Below are 11,585 nucleotides of genomic sequence, written 5' to 3'. Positions count from 1 at the left end.
AAACCTCACAGGGACAAGTTTAAACCACATGCTATTCCTTGTGCTTTCATAAGGTATCCCTTTGTGAAAAAAGGTTACACACTTTACAACCTTGTGTCTAAATCTTGCTTCATCTACAGAGATGTTCACTTCCATGAGCACCTCATTACTTTCTCTTTTTCTTCTGCTACTTCATCTCCAGCCCCTTCTACTTTTTCTCTATCCAGTTTGTTTGATGATACAGTTCTTACCAATTCCTCTTCCCCTACATTTTCTCTAAACACAAACACAGACTCTCCCCTTGACACATCTTCTCCTCCAAATTCTCTTTATCCTATCCCCTCTCCAACCTTTTCTTCTCCATCCACTCTTTCTCCTTCTCCTCTTCCTCCTGTCCCTTCTTCTGCTGCTCTTTCACCTCCTCCTCCTGTTCCTAGGAAGTCTATTAGGGGTCACCATCCACTTTCTTATCTTGATGGTTTCATCTATTCCATTCCTCGCTCCATCTCCAGATCAATTTCATCTGTTTCTACTTTGGGACAACCTCCTATGTTTGAACCACACTCCTATTCTCAGGTTTCTACCCTTCTTGAGTGGCAGGATGCCATAGGGGCAGAATTTGAGGCTCTTGAGGCTAATGGGACTTGGGATGTTGTCCCTTACCATTTGGCAAGAAACCAATTGGGTGTAAGTGGGTGTATAAAATCAAACATAGGGCTGATGGTAGCATTGAGAAATATAAGGCTAGGTTGGTGGTTAGGGTGATACTCAAGTGGAAGGTGTTGATTTCCATGAAACATTTTCCCTTGTGGTGAATACGTCTTCCATTAAGGCATTCATTGTTGTTGCTATTAAACAATACTGGCCCCTTTTCCAACTTGATGTAAATAATGCAGTTTTGACTTGGATGAAGAGCTCTACATGAAGCTTCCACCTGGTTATTCTCCTTCCTTCTCTTCTTCTTCCCTTCACCTTTGGTGTGCAAGTTGAAAAAATCCTTATATGGGTTAAGCCAAGCCTCTAGGCAGTGGTATGCCAAACTGTCCCAGGCTTTTTGTTCTAGAGGTTTTCATCACTCCATGAATGACTACTCTGTGTTCACTAGAGGTTTAGGGTCTGCCACTGTTATATTAGCTGTGTATGTGGATGATATCATCCTTACTGGGACTGATTTAGAAGAGATCACTGCCCTCAAGTCTTTTCTTCATGATGCTTTCAAAATAAAGGATTTGGGACTGTTGCATTATTTTTTGGGGATTGAGGTTCTCTATTCTGATCATGGTGTATTACTCCATCAAAGGAAGTTCATTCATGACTTGTTGAGGGATTTCAATTGTTCTGACTATAGTTCAGTGGTCTCTCCTTTAGAACTTTATGAAAATTTAAGGTGTTGTACTAGTGATCTTTTGCCCAAACCTGAGGAGTATTGGCAAGTTAAACTTTTTAACTCACACTCGGCCTGATCTATGCTTTGCTGTACAGTTGCTTAGCCAATTCATGCAGCAACCTTGTTTACCCCATGTGAAGGTTGCTTTGCACTTGTTAAGGAATTTGAAAGGCACTTCCACTTTTGGTTTGTTCATCAGTTCTTCTCCTAATCTTTATTTGTCTGCATATTGTGATAGTTATTGGGGGGCTTGTCCTGACAGTCGTAGGTCAGTTTCTTATTTTTCCATCTTCTTAAGTGATAGCCTTATTAGGTGGAAAACCAAGAAGCAACCAGTTGAATCCTTATCCTCAAATGAGGCTGAATACAGATCTATGAGCAAAGCAGTAGCCGAAATTACTTGGGTGGTTCATTTGTTGGATGATTTTGGGGTTTCCACTGCTTCTCCTGTCCCTTTGTTTTGTGACAATCAAGCTTCTCTCCACATTGCAAAAAATCTTGTTTTCCATGAGCACACGAAGCATATTGAATTGGATTGTCACTTTGTTCGTGCCAAGTTAGCTGAGGGTCTCATCGGTCTTTCACATACTTCGAGTGCTACTCAACTTGATGATCTCGTTACCAAGGTTCTGTCTGGTGCTGATCATCACCTTCATCTTCGCAAGTTGGGTGTTGTATTACCCTCCAACTTGAAAGGGGGGGGGGGGGGGGGTTGTTTGATTACATACTTTGTTTTGATATAATAGTTGTATATCATTTATTTTCTGCATTGGTCTTTTGTCTCTGTATTGGGCTTGGCCCGCGTTGTATTTATCTTTTACTTTACTGGGCCTATATATATACAATGGGCCCAAGTCATTATACAGATTAAGAAAAACATTTTCATTTTCAGTTTTGAGCAATAATGAAACCCAATTTTCTCTCTCACTGACTCTCTCATTTTCCCTTGGTTTAACTCTTTGTTCTTCATAGTTTCCACTTCAAATTTGACTTGTAGCAGATCTTTCGATGCAAAAAAAATTAATGACCGAAGTATTGTTGATGTTATATTCTTTGTTCTTAAGTGGTGTATTAAAAGATTCAAAATATCCGATCAAAATACTAATGTTATGAAAGTGGGAAGTAATAAAATCAATTTATTATGTGAGTAAGGTTGTTTTAGAGGGGTAATTTAAAAAAAATGTATTGACAATATTGATGGTTATTGTTGTTATAAACAAGAAAAGAAACTAATATAGAGGGGTAAAATAACATATGGTACTAGAAAAAAAAATTGTCTATTAAGAGTAACGCTATATAAACAAAGAACACTATTAACAATTCAATTCTTCTATCTAAAAGAAATAGATGAAAATGGAAAAGGTGTTATAAAACTATATAATTGGAAATAATTAAGAGAAGCAAACTAATAGCTTTGTAGAGAGGAGAGAGAGATTATATTTCACTTGTTGATGATGTTACAAATGAGAAGGCAATGGTCCCTACTTATAGAAGAATTTTCCCCTCAATCTACAATATTCAACTTGTGCAAATTGATTTACAATTTGCTACAACTAAGCTGCAGCTAGCAAGTGCAAATTGTATTTCTCACTTTATGAACAAGTGGTACAAGTTGTGCAAATTGATTTACAATTTGCTACAACTAAGCTGCAGCTAGCAAGTGCAAATTGATTTACAATTTGCTACAACTAAGCTGCAACTAGCAAGTGCCAATTGTATTTCTCACTTTATGAACAAGTGGTACAAGTTACACTTCTGATAATACATCCGAACAACAACTAGCTAAATAGTTCATAATACTCCCCCTTGGATGTTTTATTAATAGATAATATGCCTTGTTAAAACCTTACTAGAAAAAACCCTGTGGGAAAAAATTCTAGTGAAGGAAAAAGAGTACACATATCTTGTAATACGTGTTAATAGTTATCTCATTAAAAACCTTACCAGAAAATCCCAATGGGATAAAACCTTAGTTAAGAAAAAAAAGAGTACAACGCATATTTTACTCCCCCTGATGGAAACACCAATTAATGTCTTGGAGATGATGCATTCCAATATTGTATATCAACCTCTTAAATCTTGAAGTTGGCAATGCTTTAGTGAACAAATCCGCTAAATTATCACTTGACTGAATCTGTTGTACGTTGATATCACCATTCTTCTGAAGATCATGTCTGAAGAAAAACTTAGGTGAAATATGTTTCGTTCTATCTCCTTTTATGAATCCTCCCCTTAATTGGGCTATGCACGCTGCATTATCTTCATATAAGATCGTGGGTACTCTGTCACATTTTAAATCACATTTTTCTCGAATGAGATGCATCATTGACCTCAGCCATGCACATTCTCGGCTTGCTTCATGAATAGCTGTTATTTTGGCATGATTTGATTAAGCAGCCACAATAGATTATTTTGTAGATCGCCAAGATATGATAGTACCCCCACATGCAAACACATAGCCTGTTTGAGATCGAGCTTTGTGTGGGTCAGATAAATGCCCTGCATCAGCATAACCAACAAGATCGGGACTGCAATTGCTAGAATAAAACAAGCCCATATAGGTAGGCCCTTTTAGATACCACAATATGTGTTTGATTCCGTTCCAGTGTCTCTGTCATGACCAAATTTAGGATCCCGTGGGCACCTATCATTCCCACCTCAGTAGGCTAACACTCAATAAAATAAAATAAAATCCAAGTAAAGAACAAAATTCATTTCTTCAATATATGAATAATTAACAGCGGAAATCAACTCAATATATTAACCCAAATAGCTGAAGTGATTACAATAGATAATTAAATACAATGACTCATTTCTATTCCCACGACTTGGCTTAGACTAGTACAAGAGCGACTAATGTGAATCTGAAGTACAATAATAACTCTAAGACCCGACCTCCATCCCGGAAAGAAGTGGGTAGAGGCCTTCGAGATAGGCACCGTGCATCTTCCGAACATTTCCACAATCAATGACCTGAAACACTCTACCCCTCAAAAGGGATGTAGAAAAAGTAGTATCAGTACAAACAACACGTACTGAATAAGCATCATAGGCTGATAATAGTTAAAGGAACATATCAGTAAATGAGTTCACAAGTAAGGATGGTAAATAAACTAGATCAACAACGCACATTACCTACTGCCCGTCATAACATCAAAATTCTTAATTCATTAACTCTTCCTTAGTGATCCGGTTGCCCAACTTACATTACACATTCCTTTATCTCACCTAATATACACTAGGAAATTTCACACAAGCATCACAAGCCAAATATCACTACGCCATTTAATTCTTACTATCGAGGTCATCTCGTCTTTCTGATATTCATTATTCTACATTCTTTTTAGTAAGCCAACACAAACGAATAGTCCAACGAGCAGTCAACAAAGATAATTCAAGATCATGGCCTATGGTTATAGCATCTAAGCCCAATTACGTCAGGTCTCAATTACTCAATCTGAATCCCTATAACACAAATACATCACAAGAATATCACAAGAGAAGCCAAATGCAGTGCAATGCAATAATGTATGAAATGTGTAAGCAATGCAATGCAATGCTATGTACACATGTACTCCGAACGGAGGTATCGACGTCACGGTAGCACAACCCATGGGGACTCGCGAAGTCCAATGTACCACTTGTCCCAGATCATTACCTAACAGATAGACAAGACTCCAGATCTTTGCCCATGGAGGATTTTCATCAGCACATCCCATGGGGGACCCGCGGAGTCCGTGTACCTCACGGCTCCGGCACAAACCTCGGCAACCGCTACCACTCAACCACAAATCCGGGACAACTATCGGATATCGGACCTCACGTCACTCTCATCCAAACTGAGCCCAGCTCATCACAGTGTTTCCTCATGTATCAGCAATGTATCAACAATATATCATGAAGGATGAGAATGCGTGCATTGTATGAGTCACATCAATAATCAGATCAATATCACAAGTACCAAGCATGTGTATGCCAACAATATCATGAAAGACTACACAAGTCATATAAAACACTATGCTCGTATCTGTCACGACCTATTTCAGCTAAGCCGTGCGGGCACTTACCTTTTCCCATCTCGGTAAGCGAACCCTCAAACCAATAATAAATAAAGACCTGAATAAATAAATCAAGCAAGCGGAAAGAATAAATATGTAAGTCTCACAATTATATATATATATATATATATATATAGTAGAATAGTGCAGAATAAAAAATATCCCCAGGGTCTAGTCATACAAGAGCATCTAATGGAAATATACAACTCTCGATTAATAACACATAAATCCGTCTATGTCTCAGAATAGTAAATCCGTCTGTGCTCACCCTGGAAAATCGCAACAATGCTGAAGGAGACGATCAGCCACGAAAGATGGAAGTAGACCCAACCTGATACTCTGCATTCATAAAGGAATGCAGGTTAGTACAAAACAACGGTACTGGTAGGCATCATCAGCCGACTAAGCATAGCAAACATAATTCAGACAATAAAGCAGTTAGGTAGATAAACCAACAAGTATAAATAAAATATAATCGAAGCAAAGTATACGTCATCGCCTAAGTGAAGCATCTAATCCCAATTGCACCAAATCTCAATATATCAACCAAATCATTCTAATGTAAGCTGTGAATGCAAAAAATTGCAATAATGTATATATGCAATGCAATTCCATGAAAATGTTGTGTACACATGTACTCCGAACGGAAATATCGACATCTCGGTAGCACAACTCAAGATGACTCGCCAAGTCTAAGTGCCACCCATCCCGAATCTTTGCCCAACAGACAGACGGGACCTCGAATCTTTTGCCACAGGGGGTTCTCACCGGCACCACCTTAGGGGACCCGCGGAGTCCATGCACTCACTCAATCCACGATTCCGAAATAAACATTGGATATCGGATGCTCACGTCACTCAAGTAAAAATCGAGCCCAGCTCATCAGAGTGTTTCATCAAGTATCATCAGTATCTCAACAGTATATCTTAAAGAATGAGAGTGCGTGCAATGCATGTATCATTATCAATAATCATGCTCACTATCACAAGTACCAACAATGGGTACGCCAATAATATATCCGAATCACAAGTACCAACAGTGGGTACGCCAACAATATATCAAAATCACAAGTACCAATAGTGGTACGTCAACAATATCATAATCAAGATGGAACAATAAGTTCCAATATCTACTAACAACACGTGGCATCAAGCCAACACAATAGAACGATCAAATCACAACATACGGGGTGACTGGCCCCAAACACACAACAGGGCCCAACCTAAGGCAATATCCAACCCAACTTCATACCCGAAGGTTCACAAGTTGTCTCTTACAATGTCATCTAAATATATATTTCACTACATGAAGTCTCACCAAGGGTAAGCCATAATCTACCTGGATGGCCGAACCGCAAACATCAACAACTCACTCTTTTTGCCTTGCCTTACTGCTGAGCCACAAAACCAAAGTAGCCTAAGCATAATCAAAATCTAGATTAGAAATCATGAAGAATGATACCAATATTGCTAACATTCAATTTAGGTTAATTCCAACCTTAGAATTTGAGGAAACAGGGCCCACAAGGGCAAAAGCGAAAATTCGGAAGCAAAATATTAAATTAAGGACTAGGTGATCATATCCCAACCACTAATTGCTGATTTAACTCATGAAATCCCCTAATTGCAAAATTGAAGCAAAACCCCCAAATTTAGATATAAACCCTAACTCTTTGATTTAAGAATTCAATACTAGTAATGAGATATAAATGATTAATGTCACGACCCAGCTAGGGGCCGCGACGGGTACCCGGAGCAATTACCGAGCACCGCTTACTCTACTGCATGTCTCACTCATTTAATACTCTTTTATCAATTTTACATACCAATTGTAGGAAAATCATATTTAATCAAAATATAAATACTTTATATACATTTTCCCCTTGGCCATCAAAATAACATACATACATATGAAAACATCTTGTGAGACCATCTAACCCACACTGCGTATCTACGAGCCTCTACTAACATAATGAATACATGGACGGAACAAGACTCCGTCATGCCCAAAATATGCATGTATGAATGTACATCAAAAGAATAGTCATAAGTACCTCCGAAAAATGGAGTGCTATCTATCAGCTGACAGCTACTGAGGACCTGGGCCAAGCTCTCCTCCCTGTCTACCTGTGGGCATGAACACAGCGTCCGAAGAAAGGACGTCAGTACGAATATTGTACCGAGTATGAGAGGCATACATAATGAAAGGAAACATCAATAATATGAGGATAACATCAACATGAGACATCTGAATCTGATAGATAATCGTACATGAAGTAATGCATGCTGTCTTACTCATCATCATAACATGTATGCATCATATGCAAGCTGCCCGTCCATGTCGGAACGGTGTGATAATCAATAATATTAGCCCGCGTCCAGGCCTCCCGCGTCCGGGGTACCATCTCATGCCGCCCACTAGTGGTGTCTGCCCACGCCCGTAGGTCGTGGTGTATCTGTATCGCCGCCCGCCGAAGCGGTGTCTGCCCGGCCAACTAGGCCCGGTGTGAATGCAATCATGACATGCTTAACGTAAATACTCATAGTAATATGCTTATCATAAAATAATTATCATAATGCGTATATATGACTCATGATCAACTTTACTCTATCGGGGTGACGTAAGGTCGTGATCCCCCGATTACATTATGGAACCATCATGGACATTCTGCCTCACCTTGAAAGGGCTAGTACATAAGGTGAGTGTAGGTAAGGAATAACAACACCATCATTCTAGTGTCATCATATCGTATAACTTATCTCATATAGACATTCATAGGTATAAGCTTTTAACTTCTTAGAATATAAGAACTCATGAAAGGAATAGGGATTCAAGTTAAAAGATTCATGCCATTAGAAAGAAGGACTAGCCTCACATACCTTGGTCGTTTAGCTAAGATATCGCTCACTTGTTCTCTGTCGATATCACGTCGTTACCTTCATAAGAGAATTCGTATCAACATTAGTAACTGACTATAAGGACGCGTCGCTAATTCTAGGATAAGTCGGACAACGCTTCCTTTGCTCATACCACTTTTATCATTTTTTACATTAACTCCCAACATTCATAATATTACTCGCAGTATCATAATCGACAATCGTCATTTACGTACATTTGGCAAAATCCACCATTTTCCTCCAATTTTCTCTTATTTCTACTTCTAGCTCATCCTTGCGTTTTCATGCATTTAATGCTTGTTTCATGATATAAACATCATTTATAACGTATTTGTACTCACAACACTTCAACATTCATAGTTCAATTCCACTATCATTCATTTATGTCACTATTCACTCAATAATGACCCATTTCTATGTTCTTCTACATTTCAAGTGTCTAAGCTTTCCAATACTTCAAACAACATGGAATAATCATAAAACTTACCTTGGAGGATAGTTGAACAATCCTTAAGTGGGAATACTTCAATTAGCCAAAACCCTAGTTCCACCTTCTTGGGAATTTCTTGACTTAGAAGATACTTTGATGTGTTCTTACACTTGATTTCATGAATTTGGTGGTGTTGATCTTGATATCCCCTTTAATTCTCTTGAAGTCTTGTGGATGAATTATTTGGAATGTTCTAGAGGTCTCTTGAGTTGTTGGATGAATAATGAAATAATATGAAGCCTAAGTCCCTTTTTTAAAATCACAAAATCTGATCTTTAATGAATTCTTGTCGGGGTGAACAGTGGTCGTAAACCACCATTTACGGACCATATTTTGATTTACGGTCCGTCCACTGTGGTCGTATTTAACCATTTCAAAGACAGAAAGTTTTGGCTGATGGACATGGTAGTTTACGACCTGGTTTACGGACCGTAAACCAGTTTACGGGCCGTAAACTGGGTCGTATTTAACCATATCATAACTGGGCAGGACTTGAGATTTTTGGCCAGCTGAAGGACGATTTCACTATACGGTCCGTAAATCACTTTACGGGCCGTATAGTGCCATATACGACCACTGGACAGAAAATCTTCCGCGACTTTCTTATTTTCCAAAAATTCTTAATTAGCCATTCCCGACTTAATAAAACATCATTCACTCAACTTTTCATCATTCCACTCATCATACAAGTACGGAGAAATTTCCGAGGTGTAACATTCTTCCCCCCTTTTGGAACATTCATCCTCGAATGTTCGACACTCGGGGATTCTGGAAAAACCTTTCCAGAGTTTCCTTTGTAATTTGGATACTACCTTTCCATTACAACAACCCACAATATCTTCGCCTCACAGGGCTATATCACAATATCAACACATTTATGGCCACACACGACCAAAAACATAAAACTAAAACATACATACCTTACACCATCGACGTCTCATCTTGAATCTCTTCTGGGGATTGGAACAAATGGGGGTACATAGATTTCATCTTCTCCTCCGTTTCCCAAGTCATTTCTTCCCGATTATTGTTCCGCCATAGAACTTTGACTGAAGCAACCTCTTTATTCCGGAGCCTTCGTACTTGTCTATCCAAAATGGCAATGGGCATTTCCTCGTATGTCAGCTTCTCTGTTACTTGCACATCATCAATCGGAACTATTCTCGTTGGGTCTCCAATACACTTGCGGAGCATCGAAACATGGAATACTAGATGCACGGATTCGAGCTCTGAAGGCAAGTCCAATTTATAGGCTACTCGACTCACCTTACGAATGATTTGGTAGGGTCCGATATATCTGGGACTTAGCTTTCCCTTATTGCCAAATCTCATCACTCCCTTCATCGGCGATACCTTCAGGAACACCCAATCGCCCACTTGAAATTCCAAGTCTCATCGGCGATTATCTGCATAAGACTTTTGGCGACTTTGAGCTGTTAACAGTCGGTCTCGAATCACTTTAACCTTTTCAACTGCTTGCTGGATCAAGTCAGGGCCTATCAATTGTACATCTCCGGTTTCAAACCATCCAATTGGAGATCTGCATTTTCTTCCATATAAGGCCTCGTATGGAGCCATTTGAATACTGGAATGATAGCTGTTATTATAGGAAAATTCAATCAGAGGCAAATGCTCATCCCAACTACCACCAAAGTCCAGCACACATGCTCGTAGCATATCTTCCAAGGTCTGAATAGTACGCTCGGCTTGTCCGTCGGTCTGCGGATGGAACGCCGTGCTGAGCTTCACTTGAGTACCTAGACCTTCTTGAAAGGACTTCCAGAACTTGGCTGTGAACTGTGCCCCTCTGTCTGTGATAATGGCCAAAGGAATACCATAAAGTCGTACAATCTCCTTGAGATACAATTTAGCATAATCTTCCGCTGAATATGTGGTTCTAACGGGGAGAAAATGAGCCGCTTTCGTGAGTCTATCCACGATCACCCATATAGAATCATACTTTCCTCGCGTACGGGGTAATCCTACCACAAAATCCATGTTAATTTCTTCCCATTTCCACGTAGGAATTTCGATTGCTTGCAATAACCCTCCTGGCTTTTGATGCTCGGCCTTCACTTGCTGGCAATTCGGACACTGTGCTACAAATTCTGCTATGTCTCGCTTCATGCCATCCCACCAATATACCAATTTGAGATCGTGGTACATCTTGGTTGCACCTGGATGAATAGAATACCAGGAATAATATGCTTCCTCTAAAATCCGTTGGCGCAAGTTTGCCACATTCGGTACACATAGTCGGCCTCGATATCTAAGAACCCCTTCTATGGAAACTTCGAATGGAGACTTTTCCTTTTCCTGAGATAGATCTCGATAGTGGCTTAACTGAGGATCTTCATATTGTCGTTCCCTCACTTCAAGATTCAATGATGAGACTGTGGGGTCATGGATGCTAATACTTGCATCTCCTGAATCAATGGGCCGTACGCCGAGACTTGCTAACCGATGGACTTCACGAACCATTTCTCGCTTTTCTGAAGGAACTCCACATAAACTACCCATCGATCGGCGGCTAAGTGCATCTGCTACTACATTCGCCTTCCCTGGATGATATAGAATGTTCACATCATAATCCTTCAGTAATTCTAACCATCTCCTTTGCCGTAGGTTCAACTCCTTCTGTTTGAAATATATTGAAGGCTTTTGTGATCCGTATAGATGTCCACATGCAACCCATATAAATAGTGTCTCCACATTTTCAATGCATGAATGACCGCAGCTAGCTCAAGATCATGAGTGGGATAATTTTGTTCATG

The 11,585-nt window shown here is 39.5% G+C and overlaps 1 protein-coding gene across 1 annotated transcript; it reads left to right on the top strand.

The window, feature by feature from the left end:
- Positions 1-1,058: 1,058 nt before the first annotated feature.
- LOC132643901 (uncharacterized mitochondrial protein AtMg00810-like) lies at positions 1,059-3,023 on the top strand. The gene is made up of 3 exons (XM_060360438.1): positions 1,059-1,412; positions 1,462-2,040; positions 2,787-3,023. Exons 1-3 carry the CDS (start codon positions 1,059-1,061, stop codon positions 3,021-3,023), a joined length of 1,170 nt encoding a protein of 389 aa, XP_060216421.1.
- The last annotated feature ends 8,562 nt before the right edge of the window (positions 3,024-11,585 follow it).

This window comes from Lycium barbarum, chromosome 6 (genome assembly GCF_019175385.1).
Source record: "Lycium barbarum isolate Lr01 chromosome 6, ASM1917538v2, whole genome shotgun sequence".
Lineage (NCBI taxonomy): Eukaryota > Viridiplantae > Streptophyta > Magnoliopsida > Solanales > Solanaceae > Lycium > Lycium barbarum.
This window is presented reverse-complemented; position numbering and strand designations above follow the sequence as displayed.

Coding starts and splice junctions, on each gene's coding strand:
- LOC132643901 (XM_060360438.1), top strand. CDS start 1,059: ATGAATGACTACTCTGTGTTCACTAGAGGTTTAGGGTCTGCCACTGTT. Junction 1,413..1,461: donor AACCTGAGGAGTATTGGCAA/GTTAAACTTTTT, acceptor TTTGCTGTACAG/TTGCTTAGCCAATTCATGCA. Junction 2,041..2,786: donor ATCTTCGCAAGTTGGGTGTT/GTATTACCCTCC, acceptor ATAGCTTTGTAG/AGAGGAGAGAGAGATTATAT.